The sequence below is a fragment of the Hippocampus zosterae genome, chromosome 2 (assembly GCF_025434085.1).
Source record: "Hippocampus zosterae strain Florida chromosome 2, ASM2543408v3, whole genome shotgun sequence".
Classification (NCBI taxonomy): domain Eukaryota; kingdom Metazoa; phylum Chordata; class Actinopteri; order Syngnathiformes; family Syngnathidae; genus Hippocampus; species Hippocampus zosterae.
Window position 1 is genome coordinate 38,060,333 of NC_067452.1, and position 18,111 is coordinate 38,078,443.

At 45.0% G+C, this 18,111-nt stretch overlaps 2 protein-coding genes across 2 annotated transcripts; one reads left to right on the top strand and one right to left on the bottom strand.

Annotated features, from left to right (window-relative positions):
- The first annotated feature begins 2,397 nt into the window (after positions 1-2,397).
- Positions 2,398-4,287, top strand: her12 (hairy-related 12). Its single transcript, XM_052059338.1, has 2 exons — positions 2,398-2,537; positions 3,462-4,287. Exons 1-2 carry the CDS (start codon positions 2,472-2,474, stop codon positions 3,843-3,845), a joined length of 450 nt encoding a protein of 149 aa, XP_051915298.1. The 5' UTR covers positions 2,398-2,471; the 3' UTR covers positions 3,846-4,287.
- Positions 4,288-8,649: 4,362 nt separating this feature from the next.
- LOC127596609 (taste receptor type 1 member 1) lies at positions 8,650-17,364 on the bottom strand. The gene is given in 6 exon segments (XM_052059343.1): positions 8,650-9,860; positions 11,107-11,227; positions 12,154-12,375; positions 13,501-14,262; positions 16,006-16,312; positions 17,047-17,364. Coding segments are annotated over 6 exon segments (2,526 nt in total). The 5' UTR covers positions 17,235-17,364; the 3' UTR covers positions 8,650-8,934.
- Between the last annotated feature and the right edge of the window lie 747 nt (positions 17,365-18,111).

Consider the following 18,111-nt stretch of genomic DNA (forward strand, 5'->3'; position numbering starts at 1 on the left):
GATAAAGAAAGACATATAAGTATCGAAAGTTTTTCCCCAGTGTGGGACGAATAAAGGATATCTTATCTTAAAAAATACTTTCCGGAATGTACGGGTACTATTGTGCAGTAGTTCCACCCAATGACAGCTGTTGCGACAATGTACGGAATCATCGAGGAGGGATAAAGTGATCAGTGGGGCAATACAACACAATACGGCATTTGTGCAGTTTGTGCAGATAATCATTCCACCATGAAGTGACCAGTAGCAGTAATTGTAGTACAAATTTAGGCAGGGGTCTGTTGAAGATCTGTGTGAAGATTGCCAGTTGGCCAGCGCAGACTTTCAGGCAGGAGGGGGGACACTTTATCCGGCCCCCCGGCTTTCTTGAGCTTCTGCTGCTCGAAGAGCCGTCTCAAGATAGATAGATGGATTTATGATAGAAAGATAGATTGATGGCTGGACCGAGAGTAGGATGGATGATGGTCGATAGATAGTTTTAGGGTCATCACAGTGAAGACAGTTGACTCGATCCAGATAGTACCGAGTTTTGTGTGTGTGTGTGCATGCCTGTGTGTGTATGCCTGTGTGTGTGTGCGCGTGTGCTTCTTCCCTGCAGCCACAAAAGATCAATTAACATTCCCAGTGGAGCAGGGAGGAGTGGCATAGGGCTTTCATACTGCATTGACCCTGATGTTGGGAATTGGTGGGAAAGTGGGCGCACAGTCCTCCTCACATCTGGGAAGAGGGGGGGGGGGATTACTCTAGTACTACACTACTCCCTCTGAGGAGCCCCCTACCAAGGCCATTAAATTGACACTAATCTGACACGAACTATGTTTCTGCATGGCTTGCAGTCAAAGTGTGCCACTTGTGTTTTGATGCTGCAAATATTATCATCATGCAACATAAAATCCAAAAACCTAATATTCAAGAAACTCCATAGCAACAACAGGAAGTGTCCATTCATTAAGTGCACTCATCTAAACCAGGGGTGGGCAAAGTATGGCCGACAGGTCACATACTGCTCGCTCCGGTCTTTAATCCGGCCCACTGAGCATTTAATTGTCAGGAGTCATAATTGTTGCACCAATTGTGCTGTTTTCTTTCCCGAAAAATAGTTCAACTGTATTTATTACATTTTAAAGTATATTTTTATCTCTTCATTATATGTCAAATAAAATGAAAATATTCATTTTACATGTGGTACTGGGTTCAATTCCAGCTTCGGCCTTCCTGTGTGGAGTTTGCATGTTCTCCCCGTGCATGCGTGGGTTTTCTCTGGGTACTCTGATTTCTTCATTATATGTCAAATAAAATGAAAATATTAATTTTACATGTGGTACCGGGTTCAATTCCAGCTTCGGCCTTCCTGTGTGGAGTTTGCATGTTCTCCCCGGGCCTGCGTGGGTTTTCTCCGGGTGCTCCGGTTCCCTCCCACATTCCAAAAACATGCATGGCAGGCTGATTGAACACTCAAAATTGTCCCGAGGTGTGAGTGTGAGCGCGGATGGCTGGTCGTCTCAGTGTGCCCTGCGATTGGCTGGCAACCGGGTCAGGGGTGCCTATTCCTGAAGACACCCCCTTGTGAGGATAAAGTGAATTGGACAATGGATGGATGGAGTTTTACATGTCCTGAAACATTTTAAATCAATTTTATTTGATCATTTGTTAATTTACTCAAAATAAGGGATTCAAAATAAATAACTTGTGACTGGCTGGCTGGTGACCAGTGCAGTGTGTATGACCTCACCTAATAATCATAATAATGATGATGATGATGATGATAGCACGTTTGGCTCACAGTGCAGAGGTTATGGGTTCGATTCTGGGCTCCTGTGTGGGTTTTCTCCGGGTATTGCGCTTTCCTTCCACATTCCAAAAACATGCACGGCAAGCTAATTGATCACTCTAGATTGTCCCTAGGTGTGATTGTGAACATGAACGTGTCATCTATGTGTGCCTTGCTATCACCTAGCAACCGGTTCAGAGAAGCAGTGTGGAGAATAGATAAACATTTGAATTCTTTCTTTCTATCCTAAAATAAAGAGAGTGCGCCACCCGTTCCCAGAAACATTTTACGTGTTTGTATGCCACGCTTGCACTTTATATTGTTTTAGTGCAGTAGTAGCATTTGGCCTTAGCCCTCTTTGAAGCCACAGCCCCAAGTCACTTCCTCTCATTTTGAGCTCTCCGATATTCTCTTTGCATCAGAAATGTGCGGCGATGTGTGAGCGTGCCCCTGCTTTATCACTCGTCGCTTATCTTGAGAAACATGCCCGGCACAGATACATGACCTCTGGGTTATTGATGCCTCTCCTATTGTTGTGCAGAAAGTCCCACTGGTCAGAGTGTGGGAACCCCAGCCCGGCCTGAGCCACATGCCTTTGTTATGCTAATGTCAACCTATAAAAAGAGGAGCAAGCCCTGCACAGACACCAGAGCGAACACCGCTGTCACCGAAGAAGCTTCTCCTCTACACCTGCGGAGACATGGCACCTTGCTCCTCCAACTTCTCCTTCATGCAACATGCAGGGATTTCCGAGAGGGATATCAAAGTAAGTCTTGGAGCAGATTTTTTTTTTCTTTTTTCTCAAACATATCATTGAACAGCAGACGTATTGTATGTCAGGATGGAGCGCGGGTGTCCGGTTCAACCTTGACAAATCTTGTGATTGTGTATAGTAAATACTGTTTATGTGTAATTCTGCGATGATGACGTTGTACTGTACAGGAGTCTCGGTGTCATCGATGGTTTTCCTAACTTTTGAAATGTAAATTACGCTCATCATCAGCACCATTTGCACTGCATTTTTCGTTGTTACACAGAACGTGAAATCAAGTTACGGCGAATGCTTCATAAATGCTAAGAGGGGGCTTGGTCAAAAGATAAGATAAGATAAGATAAGATAAGATAAGATCTCCTTTATTCGTCCCACACTGGGGAAATTTACAGCCTCCAGCAGCAAGAATGTATGTAGAAAGAAGAAAAAAACAACAAACATCTTTCTATTAAATGCCATATGAACACAAAATGGATAAATCGCAGTACTATTTACAATTTTCCTTCACATCATTTAATTATTATTATTATTATGATCGGTATCTCTCCTTGCAGCGCGGGTGTAACAGTCTCTGGCTGAAGGAGCTACCAAGTGCTGTCAGGGCGGGCTGGAGGGGGTGGGAGGGACTGGCCATCATAGCTTTTAGCTTAGTTAGCATCCTTCTGTTGCCCACCTCCTCCAGAGTGTCAAGGGAGCAACCCAAGATGCTCGTAATATCTGTTAAAAGTGAAGAAAAATGGCTCTTTTAGTACTCTGTCAAAACGAAAGAACGCAAGACTGTTTAGCAAGACAACGTGAAATAGACAAAAAGGACTTTAATTTGCTTCAATGGCCAGAATTCGACACCTTGAGTCACGACGGCCCTCCGAGGTCAACCGTCGCTGACCCTCCCGCGTCTCCTCTCTTCCCCCTTTTTAGTTGCGAAAGCCCGTGGTGGAGAAAATGCGACGGGATCGCATCAACAGCTGCATCGAGCAGCTCAAGCTCATCCTGGAGAAGGAGTTCCACAAGCGAGAGCCCAACTCCAAACTGGAGAAGGCCGACATCCTGGAGATGACCGTCAGCTTCCTGAGGCAGCAGCTGCAACCCGCCGCCGGAGCGAGCAGCGCCGATTTCACCCGGGGCTACTCTCACTGCTGGAGGGACTCGCTGCACTTCCTCTCGGCGGGCCCCGGCAGCACGGGGGCCTCGCTGCGGGACGAGATACACCGACGGGACCCAGGCTCCTCTCCGCTCTCCTCGCCCAGCAGAGGCACCAGGCTGCGGGAGAGCAACGGCGGCGCAGTGTGGAGGCCCTGGTAAGAAGACTCGGGGCCCCCCCCTCGCTCCTCAATGAGTCGGAAGTACATTTCCCACCCTTGCTCCTGCCTCAAGGTCTCCTCATATTGATGGAGACGTTGTCAACGCCGCGGCCTCGAAAACCTTCGCTCTGACTGTGATTCACCATTGCACCTTTTGTTCTTCGGTTTTGGCGTGACGATGGTTTTGTTGACTCGTTTACTCCAGTGGAGTTTGGATATCTTGCCCGATTGTAACAGCGTATCTCTGCCGTATTGCGTCGTACTGACAGCCCATGTTGAGAATATTTCTCTCTCTTATCGTCGGATGAACTATGCCAAATTATAGAATGTGGAGTCATGTGACGTCTGCGTGTGAATGCGTTACTGCTTTTGCTATGACATTTGTGCTCATTTTGTACGACAATTAACAATAAAATGAAACAATCATTACCCCCCGAAAAAAATCATTTCCTCGATATTTATGACTCTCGAAAAAGGTGTTAAGTCTTTTTTTTTCTCCTGACCTTATCAACAGTAGTTCCTGATTTTCTTTTTTCATCCGTTTGTACAGATAACATGATGTAACCTCCAATGGAAATTTTTTTTTTTTTTAAAGCTGGAGAAAATAGGAACAACAACACACACACGCACACACACATACTGAGGACCACACTCCAGTCAAGGTAACTTGAGCATCCTATTTTGCTCTGTGATGATACACAGGACCCTTGTGAGGATCAGCGGATTAGAAAATGGATCGATGAATGGATGATTAGCAGGTAGAGTGGTTAAGGCTTCGGCCTCACTGTGCAGAGGTGTGCAGGGTTCGATTCCGGCCGTCCTGTGTGGAGTTTGTATGTTCTCCCCGGGCCTGCGTGGGTTTTCTCCGGGTATTCCGGTATCCTCCCACATTCCAAAAACATTTGATTGATCAAAACAGTTGATCACCCCAAATTGTCCCAAGGTGTGATTATGAATAAATAATTATTTTATTTTTTTTGTACATGCATACAAACACACGCACACACAGACGCGGACATTATTACAGTATGGCTACATGAGACTAGGACCACCACTTTTTTATTCAGTGACGACACCACGTGTGTGCCAGTGTGGCCCGTCTTTGTTCTTTATTATGACCCACCAATATTATTATTTTTTTCAACAGCCAAGAAATTTGCAATATTTCTATTGGGGGGTTCATTCATTCATTCATTCATTCATTCATTCATCTTCCGAGCCGCTTGATCCTCACTAGGGTCGCGGGGGGTGCTGGAGCCTATCCCAGCTGTCTCCGGGCAGTAGGCTGGGGACACCCTGAAACGGTTGCCAGCCAATCGCAGGGCACACAGAAACGAACAACCATTCGCACTCACACTCACACCTAGGGACAATTTAGAGTGTTCAATCAGCCTGCCACGCATGCTTTTGGAATGTGGGAGGAAACCGGAGCACCCGGAGAAAACCCACGCAGGCCCGGGGAGAACATGCAAACTCCACACAGGGAGGCCGGAGCTGGAATCGAACCCGGTACCTCTGCACTGTGAAGCCGACATGCTAACCACTGGACTACCGGGCCGCCCTTATTGGGGGGGGTTTCCCTATAATTGGTCATTTGAATGTGTCTTACTTATTTCTTACTAAAACAAGGATTCATTGATTCCAAATAATCTCATTCATTTAACATTTTATTTTCTGATCTCATTTAGTGAATGAATCAGAATGAATCATATCCAATTTGAATTAAGACAAAAGCCCACCAATTGTAATATCATAATATTACATCGGTCAATATCTGGACAGTCATGAGCACTAATATTCTGAGAGCAATAAAAGTAATACAAATACATCATAATAATAATAATTAAATGATGTGAAAGACAATTGTAAATAGCACTGCGATTTATCCATTTTGTGTTTATATTGCACTTAATTGAACGGTGTTTGTTTTTTTTTTTTTCTTCTTTCTTCTTTCTAGTCAAGTCAACAGTATTTCTCGAGCACTTTCAAACAGCCATCGCTGCATACAAAGTGCTGTACATGGAGCGATTTAACATGCACAATAAACAGTAAGACAAATCGGTAATAAAGGCGGTAGAAAGCACCAAACAGTAAAATCAAGAACAAATCTACCTACATTCTTGCTGCTGGAGGCTGCAAATTTCCCCAGTGTGGGACAAATAAAAGATATCTTAACTTATCTTATCTTATCTTATCTTATCTTATCTTATCTTATCTTATCTTATCTTACATTCAGCAATTTAATCAACCTTCATTATTAAAAGTAAAAGCAAAGCAAAACCAAACTTTACCCAGAAATATCGCACATCAATTCCTACTAAAACTAACACATATTTTACATCCACATTTTGAATTCTTTCATAGATCCCATCTGCCCATTCTAAAAATCCAAAGTCTAAACCAATCTGGTTGACGTGGCAAATTTAAGAGGTGCGCAAAACATTTTTGTTGCCATTACGGGGGGGTGTTGTATGTCGATTTTTGAAGGGGCAACAAACTGTTTATTTATTCCCATTTTGGAATGAAGCTCCAACATGCCGTCACCGTACTTTGACGTCCCTCTCTGAGATCTCGGCCTGTCAAAGAACAACGAAACCCTGTTTGTGTTTCTTCTGGATATGCATCGCCTGCCCATGTGACCGCACAGGGCGTTGGCCCAGAGTAACAATGAGAGACACGTCAATAACTCCGAGGTGGGGCAGAGTAGACGCTGGGCTGACCAGGGGGAGATAAAGGATCTAAATTAGATACAGAATGATAGGCTGTCATCCATTTATCAGCCCGCTCCTCTTATCTCTAATCCCATACACAGGTCGAAGATCCCAGTCTGAGTCTGTCAACAATTAAAGACTGAATCGAATGCATGTCGGAGGCCACCAGGGAAAAATAATGCCTGGATAATTGATGTGATGAATGAAGCGCTGTGATTGGCTGCTGATCAGCCCAGTGTGTAAAACCCGACTGAAATTAAAATCAATGGATGGATGAATGACGCATTCGCAAATAGCTGCGTTTTGTCGATTCATCATATTTGTTTCGAAACAGGATCATGATCAGATGTTACCGGAACAGTAATGTTGCCAGCTGCTCTTCAAAAAAAAAATAGCTGCAGAAGTCGAGCTCCAGTGTGTCCCAACTGCACTTTAGTGGCCTCCAGTAAAAGCGGCGCCTGTTGATCGGAGGCACACTTTGCCTGTTGACCGAGCACACGAAGTCATGAGCGCGGCGCAGACTGTGGGAAAGACCCGCTTGGACTCTACTCACACGTCTACTCATCAATGGGGCTGACCTCCCAGCCACAAAGGACCTTTTCATCTCCTCTCACAAACACCAGCTAACAGCGTTGTGTATACGTGCATGTGTGTGTGTGTGTGTGCGTGTGTGTATGAGAGAGACAGAGAGAGAAAGAAGACAGGCCAATTGTGCCTTTATTCAAAGTGTTAAATGATCTCTTTGAAAAGATGTTGCAGTTTGGTTTCCAGCAGCTTGTTTTTTGACTCCCCAAAAATAGAAAATGTCTCATTTTGATTAACTCTGCTGAAAAGAATAATTCGAGAAAAAAAAAAAAGATTTGAAAGTGGTGTTGAACTTATTTAAGATGTATATGTTACATTGGCTGGCGGCCCGGTAGTCCAGTGGTTAGCACGTCGGCTTCACAGTGCAGAGGTACCGGGTTCGATTCCAGCTCCGGCCTCCCTGTGTGGAGTTTGCATGTTCTCCCCGGGCCTGCGTGGGTTTTCTCCGGGTGCTCCGGTTTCCTCCCACATTCCAAAAACATGCGTGGCAGGCTGATTGAACACTCTAAATTGTCCCGAGGTGTGAGTGTGAGTGCTGTCTGCAGGAGTTTGCATGTTCTCCACGTGCCTGCGTGGGTTTTCTCCGGGTGCTCCGGTTTCCTCCCACATTCCAAAAACATGCGTGGCAGGCTGATTGAACACTCTAAATTGTCCCTAGGTGTGAGTGTGAGCGCGAATGGTTGTTCGTCTCTGTGTGCCCTGCGATTGGCTTGCAACCGATTCAGGGTGTCCCCCGCCTACTGCCCGAAGACAGCTGGGATAGGCTCCAGCACCCCCCGCGACCCTAGTGAGGATCAAGCGGCTCGGAAGATGAATGAATGAATGAATGAATGAATGAATGAATGAATGAATGAATGAATGAATGAATGAATGAATGAATGAATGAATGAATGGATGAATGGATGAATGATGAATGAATGTTACATTGGCGACGTCTGGTGCACTGGTTACTGTGGCACGTTGACCTCACAGTGCAGAGGTCCAAGGTTCGACTCCCACTCCAGCCTTCCTGTCTGGAGGTTGCATGTTCTCCACGTGCCTGTGTGGGTTTTCTCCGGGTACTCAGGATTCCTCCCACATTCCAAAAACTTGCATGGCAGGTTAATGGAACACTCAAAAATTGTCCCGAGGTGTGAGTGTGAGCGCATATGGTCGTTCGTCTGTGTGTGCCCTGCGATTGGCTGGCGACCGGTTCAAGGTGTCGCCCTACCTACCAAAGACAGCTCCAGCACCCCCTGTGACCCTTGTGGGGAACAGCAGATCAGAAAATGGATAAATGGATGGATAGTACAGTGGTACTTTGACAAGTTTGATTTGGAAGGTTTTTGCCACATTATTTGCTTCAGTTCAATGGCCATTGTACCGCTCTTCCTTTTCGCCTTGGCATTCCAGCGGGCAATAGGCGAGGGTACACCCTCAATTTTGAGCGATCGGGTTAACCTTCCATGCATTTTTTTCGAATGTGTTAGGAAACCGTACTACCCGGAGAAAAAAAAACACACAGGCACGGGCAGAATATGCCAACTTTTTATTTATACACACACACACACACACACACACACACGATTTGGAGCAAACATCTCACCTGCTTTGTTGTGCTAACTCACGTTGTTGCTGTAAATATGAAGCATTTATATTAAAAACACAATTCCAACTGAAATGATTTTGAATTTTAGGCCAAAAAGTCATTTTTTAAAATCCATGTACAGTCACAAAGTATTTGTACTTTGTACACGTTTTGTTGTATCCCAGCACTACTCGTGAGCTAAATACAAGAGAATCGCCATTTAGCGGTCACTCTTTGTTCATGGTGTACATCTGAATGCAGTTCTGGAAATGAGTGGTGGTGTTCATTTGTGGCCTCAGTACGATGATGTACATTTTGGGCAGGAAATAGCCCCCCAGGACGGCCAGGACGCTGAAGAGTATGGCAAAGACGTGCGCGGCCATGGTGAAAGGACCTCTGCTGATGAGGTAGACGGTGAAGAAGCTGATCCAGGAGAAGAGGTAGACCATGAGGCTGAAGGTGACGCACTTGGCCTCGTTGTAGTTGGCCGGTAGATCTTTGCCCATGTAGCTGAAGGAGAAGCAGACCACGCTGAGGAGCGACATGTACGCCAGCTCTACACATGCACCGAACGACAGGGTGCCGCTGCACTCCAGGACAATACTATCCTAGTAGAAGTCCACATCCTGGTACGGCTCAGGTGAGTCGAGGGCCACGCGGGTCACGGAAATGAGCAAAGTGATGGCCGACGCGATGAAAATGGTCACCTCGGGCCCTTGTTTTTTGGCCCACTTGTCGTAGGCTGGCGGCAACTTGGAGGCCAGCTTGAAAATGCAGACCAGCTGAAGGGAGCGCATGGTGATGCAGGCCAGGCACACGCTGAAGCTGAACGTGAACAACGGCTGCTTGAGGATGCAGGACAGGCGAGACGGGGGTCCGAAATGGCACAGGGAGCTCAAGGCGGCGGCGGTCAGGGCGGCCAGCATCAGCAGGCAGGTGCGTCCCCCGGCAGACTTGGCCACGGGAGTGTGGAGGTGGAGCAGGAAGATGGCCGCCGAGCTGGACGTTAGAAGGAGGCAGCAAGCCAGGAAGAAAAGCAACGCCACGGCCAGGGGAGCGTCCCAGGCCAGAAGCAGAACCCTCCGGTCCTGACACTGCTCGCTGCTAGCAGGAGCCCACTGCTCGCGTGGGCACGGATGGCACTGAGTGGATTCTGGGAAGAGCAGATTTAACATCAGCGAGGATTCCTGTCATGGATGTCCACATGGACAGATCCACCCAATCTCTTAGGTCCCGAAATCTCAACGTGTGGTATGAGTTGAGTACCACTGGTGGTATGCGGGATCCCTTGAGTGCTATGAATTAAATCTTCAAATTAGAAAGTACAGTGCAACCTCAGAAATAAGACCACCTATGTTACTGCTCAAGGTGGTCTTATTTTCGGGGTGGTCTGATTTCTGAAGTGGCATGCAGTAATGATAATGCAGAAGTAATGTGGCTCACATGCAACAATATACTGTAGCGTCATGTACACACAATGAGTAATGAATGATGGAATGTACGTGCAACTTTATTGTACACAAAATAAATTTAAGCATTTGAATAGTCTATGTACAGTATGTATAAGGCAAGAGAAAAAAAACTACAGCTACAAACTATGGTTCTTAGAGGAAGTAACTTTCCAAAGTAGATTGTCGTTTCTTGCTATTGTGTTTCAAAGCAGCCTCTTGCAGTCCAGACTCTACAGACATATTTCTGTACCCTTATAAGTATTTGGATAACTTTCAGGGCGTAATTTGTGTATTTTAAGAGTACAACTTAAATTAGGGATTGTGTAGATTTAGGTCACATTTAGATAGGGAATATTTCAATAGATTTAAGAATTTAAGGAGTGTTTCATAGATTTACGAGTATTTCCTTAAATTTCATAAATGTAGCAGCATTTATTTTCGTTTATCGCGGGCGCTTCTGGTCCCCATTAACCGCGATAAACGAGGGATTACTGTACATTCAAACGTAATTATTTACATTTTAGGGTGTATTTGGGTTCATCTAGGAATGCTCAAGTCACATTGTACATGCCCAAAACAGAAAAGCATTATTGTTCGTATTTTTCATTTGTAGTGTGGGTATAATTTTTTTGGTCTTTTCATCCATTTGATATACTACTTCCTTCTCGGGGTGATAGCGATGAGACTATTTTGCGTATTTTTCTCCCCTCACCTCTGAATGACTCGGCCCATCTGTTGGCTAGGTTGCTTGTCATTGTGTTAGTCTTTAGCGCTACCTGCTGGTCAATATAAAAACAGCAATGCCGCTGTCGTAATTTGTGGTTCCCCCGCAAAATAAAATAAAAACAGTGGTTAGAAAACAGTAGGTTTCTTCGTGGTTGTCTCGTCACACTGGACTGGATAATTGGTATTAAAAATAAACGAACAAACAAACGTTGAGATCTATACCAGTTATGTTGAGGAAGCTGCCAGCAGGACAGGCCTGGCAGTTGAAACAGCAGATGTGTTGCCCTCTCATCAACTTCCGGTGGCCCTTCGGGCATGGCGGAGAACAAATGGACAAGGGAACCTCAACACAAGACACACGAACCAGAAAGTATGGTTTTACCTCTTGTATACGTTGCAAATCAGATTGATCCGTTTTTCTTTTATTTAAAACTCGAACAAATATATTTTGAAATACATGTTTCCTCCTTCAGAAGGGGCTTGTTCATTTCGACGACGATTCAAACACAGAATGAGCTCGTCCTGAGGACGACCACCACAATATTTTTCATCAAGAAAAATAGCATTTTGTATTATAGATTAGTCTAGATTTTAAGAGTAGGTAACTTTTGCGGGAGCGGTTTATAAATGCAGGAGTATTTACGTGATGTTTAGTGAGTATTTCATAGCTTTTAAGAGTAATTAATAGCGGTCTAACAAAACTCGATTCTAATTGGAAAATTGCTTTGGCGATAAAAGATGTGTGCTCATCGAATCAAATCTAAGCTAATTGCTCCACTTTCACCGTTCTTTGATCGTATTGCACCCCATGTAGCGAGGTAAATATTAAATCGTCCTGTATTGGAGAGATGCACACCCCAAGTAATTGGGTAACTTAAAGAGTATTTTGTAACTAAGAGTATTAGGGTAACTTTTAGGATTACTTCAGTAGAAGAATCCTTTTAGATTCAGTAGTATTTAGGTCACCTTTAGGGAGTATTTCATGAGATTTGAGAGTATTTAGCTAACCTTTAGGAAGTATTTGAATACATCCAGGGGTGTTTAGGTGCCGTCGAGCTTGAACACTTTGCCCACGACATGATTTCATTTTAATAATGGTCATTAGGGTGGCACTTGCGCAGCCAAGTAATATTGGAGGGGTTAGTTTTGGTGTAAAATGTTCATATTCAACTCCAAGATAACTGCTGGTACTGTTTCACAGAAAAATGTTCTCTTGAGGGTGGGTACCTGACCACCCCAGTATCAAAAAGGTACAACGCTAAAGCTTACTGAGCTGGATGTCGTCCCAGTGCTGTGCCACTCGATGGTCTCCTCATCGAGTGTAAGCTGAAGGGGATCTGGCTGAAAGGAGCCCACCACCCGAAGGGACCAGTCCGTCCCCCTCCAAATCCACGTCACTATATCATATCCAGTGGGAGGGTCGCCGTTTGGATCAAAGTACACAGAAGTGTTTTCCAGAGAGAATCTCGTGTCTCTCAGCACAGGCAGGAGCTAAGAGCAAATAGTGTTTGTGAAGAAAAGACCATGGTTGTCATTTAAAATTCAATGCCCACAAATGGCTTGTTGACCAAGACAAGATGTGGACACTGATTGGGGTATCACAGTATTTATTTGTGCAATGTAATAGACATCCACCACATGCCTACGGGTGTCATTAACTTGATTGTATTCTGATAACGCATTTTTCACGCATATTTTATTTTATTTCATTCATTTAACATTCGGTGAAGGGACTGCCGATGAAAGCTCGCCCTTTCTCCCTTTTCAAAAATCAAGCATTTGTTTACCGTATTTTCCACACTAAAAGGCACACCGGATTATGAGGCGCACCTTCAGTGAATGGCCTATTTTGTCTTTTTTTTCCATATATTGGACGCACCGCATTATAACACACAATCTACAATGCATCCACTAGATGGAGCTACGCTCAAGGAAACCCCAAATGAACGATCAGATGTCAGTTAAGTTATTTAATAAAGCGGCGACACAGTTCACTTAACCAACAGCAAGTTATAACATTGACTCGTTCACGTTGAACTCTCTTGCCGCTGCTCTATTTCCGTGTTCAACTGCGAGACGATCGCCTTAAAGTTTGAACTCTGCGTTGTAAGCATGTCTCTAGCAAGGAGCCATTTTGAGGGTCGAAATATTACCGTAATGACCATACACAACACGCATCGGATTTTAAGGCGCGCCATGAACTTTGAAGAAAGCTGCTCTTGCAGCTGCTCTATTTCCGTGTTCAACTGCCAAACCGATCGCTTTAAAGTTTGAACTCTGCGTTGTAAGCATGTCTCTAGCAAGGAGCCATTTTGAGGGTCGAAATATTACCGTAATGACCATACACAACACGCATCGGATTTTACTGTGAGCTTTTAAGAAAATGGAAGGCTTTTTAGGTGGGCCTTTTAGTGCGGAACACACGGTATGCATCAAACCCTATCCGGTACTGTTGAAATGTGTAGAGTTTAGTAGAAGTTTTCCCCGATATTAGTGGTGACCCCCCACCCCACCCCCCCAGCCCAAAAATAATAAAAAAATTAGTGAGTAGTGAATGACTGAATGATTCCAGACACAGCTTTTCATCTTAGTCAAAAACAAAACAACAGAGCTGACCTGCCAAGGATGCACTCTCCTTTTTTGGCACCGTCCGGTGTCACATTGAAGAAATCGATGGAGAGCATGGGCAACCGCGTACACAGCCTTGTATACGTTAAAGGACGACGTGATGTCATACTTCTCCAAAGTGAAGTTGTTCCTGGCTAGGCTGAACAGGTCGGTGCTGTGCAGGCAAACCCCGCCGGCGACGCCCAAACCCACTTGGGCGTCCCCGCGACGCATCGAAGCTTCCAGGACGCTTCTCTCAAATGTCAAAAAGCCACTTATGGCCGCGTGCTTGATGAACACCCCCAGCACAGTTCCGACGGTGTGGATCCCGGGGATTCCGGAGACACGCGTGGCGGCCGACCAATCCTCCGTGCCAATCCACACCTTACCGGTCACGTTAGCCTCGACAACGAATGGGAAAAAGCCACTGAGTTTGGACTTACTGGAGAAGAGGACGATGGTGTTGACCTTTGCCCTCAGTATGCCCGCTACCATGCCCCTCATCAGGTCGGCCGTCTCGCTGCTGTAAGCCGGGATGATTCCCTGGTAGGCCACGCAGATGCCGTGCGCCGCGGCCCGCCGGGACAGGCTCTGCATGCCATCCAGGCCGTAATCGTTGTCGCTGCCCAACAGAGCGATCCAGGTCCAGTTGAAACGAACCAGCAGTTGGATGATTGCCTCCACCTGATTCTTGTCGCTGGGGATGGTGCGGAAGAAGGATGGGTAGAGGAACTTGTTGCTCAACTTTTTGTTTGATGCTTCATAAGAGATCTGCGGTAAAGAGAACACATGCTACTCACGAGCTGGCCTTTTATGTTTCAGGATGATCCGAAAGTGCACAAAACCTTTTCAAGGGTAACTTAATTTCATCTTCCCTAAACTTTGTCAATGCACATGTCCAACTATTGAATGTTTTGGTAATACTGGTCAAAAAAATGTTACTTTTTTTTTTTAAATCAGAGATGCAAGTAAACATTTGTATATTCATTTGGCTGACCGAAAACGTTTCCTGTCCGACCAAACATCATAACCAATGGCATCTATGTGGCGGCGTTGTAACCTTTTAAGTAACAGATAGTTGAACACAAATGGTGAAGCAACACATACAGGCAGATAATATAAACATACTTGCAGGCATAGATGCTTTGTCCTCTGTGAAAAGCAACCAATATTAGTCCTGAATAAAATTCAGGACTGAGGAGTCTTGATGTCAGGGTTTACCACACTTTTTCAGAATCGGAGCTACGTTGACCAAGTCAACATTTTTTTATCTACTTTATTTATTTCCGTATTTATTCATTCATTCATTCATCTTCCGAGCCGCTTGATCCTCACTAGGGTCACGGGGGGTGCTGGAGCCTATCCCAGCTGTCTTCAGGCAGTAGGCGGGGGACACCCTGAATCGGTTGCCAGCCAATCGCAGGGCACACAGAAACAAACAACCATTCGCACTCACACCTCGGGACAATTTAGAGTGTCCAATCAGCCTGCCATGCATGTTTTTGGAATGTGGGAGGAAACCGGAGCACCCGGAGAAAACCCACGCAGGCCCGGGGAGAACATGCAAACTCCACACAGGGAGACCGGAGCTGGAATCGAACCCGGTACCTCTGCACTGTGAAGCCGACGTGCTAACCACTGGACTACCGGGCCGCTATTTCCGTATTTATTGATGTGTTTATTTATTTACTTGGATGTCATGCTTTCAATCAGTGACCCAAAAATGCTGCGCCATATTCCCTCCTTTGGCTGGCCACCAAGCGCCGGTCAGCTGGCCAAACCAGTTGATACATCTTATTAATTTTTATCCTTTTTAGAGTAGGCGAAAGAAAATGGAAACTGCTAATTTTGCCTGTTAACGTTAACGCGAGGGATAAAGAGCAGAAGGAGGAGCACAATGTCAATTGAACTGAGGCATTCAATGACATTAAGATTCTAATTATTCCATAATAAAACACTTGGCAAAGTTTTTTTTTGGTACCGTATTTTTCCACACTAAAAGGCGCACGGGGTTATGAGGCGCACCTTCAATGAATGGTCTATTCTATAAATTTTTTCATAAATTGGACGCACCGCATTATAAGACGCAATCTACAATGCATCCACTAGATGGAGCAACGCTCAAGGAAATACCAACAGAACGATCAGATGTCAGGAAAACTTATTTAATAAGCAGTTCACTTAACCAACAGCAAGTTATAACATTAACTCGTTAACGTTGAACTCTCTTGCCGCTGCTCTATTTCCGTGTTCAACTGCGTCACAGATCACCTTACGTTTGAACTCTGCGTTGTCTCTAGCAAGGAGCCATTTTGGGGTTGAAATATTACCGTAATGACCATACACAAGGCGCATTGGATTTTAAGGCATGCTGTGAGCTTTTAAGAAAATGGAAGGCTATTAGGTATGCCTTTTAGTGCGGAAAATATGGGTATGGTTTTTTTTGGGGGGGGTGGGGGGTGCAGCTGGAATGGCTTTCCATTCATTTCAAACAGTTCTGCTAATATGAATTACCTGGGGCACAAGGTAGGCCCCCAGTAGAGCGGCAGGAGTAAAGGTTTTGCTGCTGCTGTCGGGTCCGATGACAGCCACGGTCATGTTGGCAAGGGCTTGTTCTGTGTTGGCAGCGGAGCCGCGGTACTGTTCGGCCAGGATGTCCAGGGTGGCCAGCACACCGGCCGGAACAGAGCAAACGTCGTACAACCGGTAGCCAAGTGAGACTCCTGGCAGGAGATGGTGTGCGCCAGTCTTGTTGTTGATTTCTTCAACCGCAAAACGCATGGCTTGCATCATGTGGAAGCCATGCTTGTTGTGGCGGCCTCTATAGTTGAAAGATACATACATTCATTCATTCATTCATCTTCCGAGCCGCTTGATCCTCACGAGGGTCGCGGGGGGTGCTGGAGCCTATCCCAGCTGTCTTCGGGCAGTAGGCGGGGGACACCCTGAATCGGTTGCCAGCCAATCGCAGGGCACACAGAAACGAACAACCATTCGCACTCACACTCACACAGAGGGACAATTTAGAGTGTTCAATCAGCCTGCCATGCATATTTTTGGAATGTGGGAAGAAACCGGAGCACCCGGAGAAAACCCACGCAGGCCCGGGGAGAACATGCAAACTCCACACAGGGAGGCCGGAGCTGGAATCGAACCCGGTACCTCTGCACTGTGAAGCCCACGTGCTAACCACTGGACTACCGGGCTGCCCTATTCAGAAGTTCAAGGGTCAAATCATGTTCTCCTAATGCTTGCGTGGGTTTCCTCGAAGTACTTCAGCTTCTTCCCGCGTGGGAACGTGTGTGTGTGTGTGTTTGTTTCTGGAGTGTTTCACATGTAAACTGGACAGGTTTATTCAATTATGGGATACATGGCATATTTAAAGCCAGTTTGTATTATTATTAATATTTAATAAACATTTTTATATGAATCATAACTCATTTTACTGCAACATGCTTAGTAAATTCATCAGACAGTCAATAAAATCACAAAAATGAGCACTATCCCACATGCTTTCCCCATAGACGAGCAGTGATGTTATTTCAGTCAACTCACTCGTTGCATGGACCCAGAGCGGGCAAACCAGCACTTGGGCCATTTGTGTCGTGCAGAGGAAAGAGTCCAGCAATGGAGAAATCTCCCTGAAGATGTAGTCCTTCTCCCCGGGAGATGAAGTCCAGTTTCCCTTCAGTCACCTGCAGCAGCAGGCAACATAAGAAGAAACCTCGAAGTGTCACCCACATATCAACGTACGTCAAATGCAAAAAAAAGGCCGACTTGGAAGTGCCACTCTGCACATGGAAGCCAAGGTATATAGGGATGTTTTCCAGGTGTGAGTTTAAGGCACTGAAATGATAGGATCACTTTTGCATCTTTCTCGGGTGAGTAGCGTGGATTTGCATGTCTAATTTGTATGTTTGAAGTGTACTTAACATGTCACATAAATGCGGTAAACGGAGGAAAAGGCCCTCTCGATTGTTGTTTTTGAAGGTACATTTATTGATTTTCTCGTTTCACCAGCTCTTGGTGAGTAAAACCTGCATTAATTCTGCATGAGAAGGTTTTTTTCCTGGATTTACTAGCCTTAAACATCCTAATCAACGTTTGAAACATCCATCATGAAAATGCGTGTGTGGTTTGCACTGCGGCTGATATTTGAAACTTATTTTTTCAGTTGCGCCTGTTGAATTGGCAAGAATTTGACTCTCGCATGCATCCAAGCCACATTTATTAGGTTTCGACAACAAAACAATGTATTTTGTCAACCACAACCTCAAGAATGAAAATGGCCATGCAAATGTTTGTGATGACAAGATTTTATGAAGTGTGTTTGAAAGAAGCAAGCTGTCACAGAATTACATTTAACATATCATGACTTCATATGTGCAAAGTTTGAAAACACTACATTATGACTTCATCGATGTTTTGGTAGAAAAGCAGGATCCAAAACAAATCTGAAGGAATTTTTGTTATTCTGATTTGTTTCAAAAATATTGAATCATAACAGCGTTTACGATGCGACACAACGTGATTAATATAATGCAAAATAAGAAGTCATGTAAAATAATTAACGAGTAAAACAAATTATACTAGTCAACACATTTTTTGTCAGAAATGCTA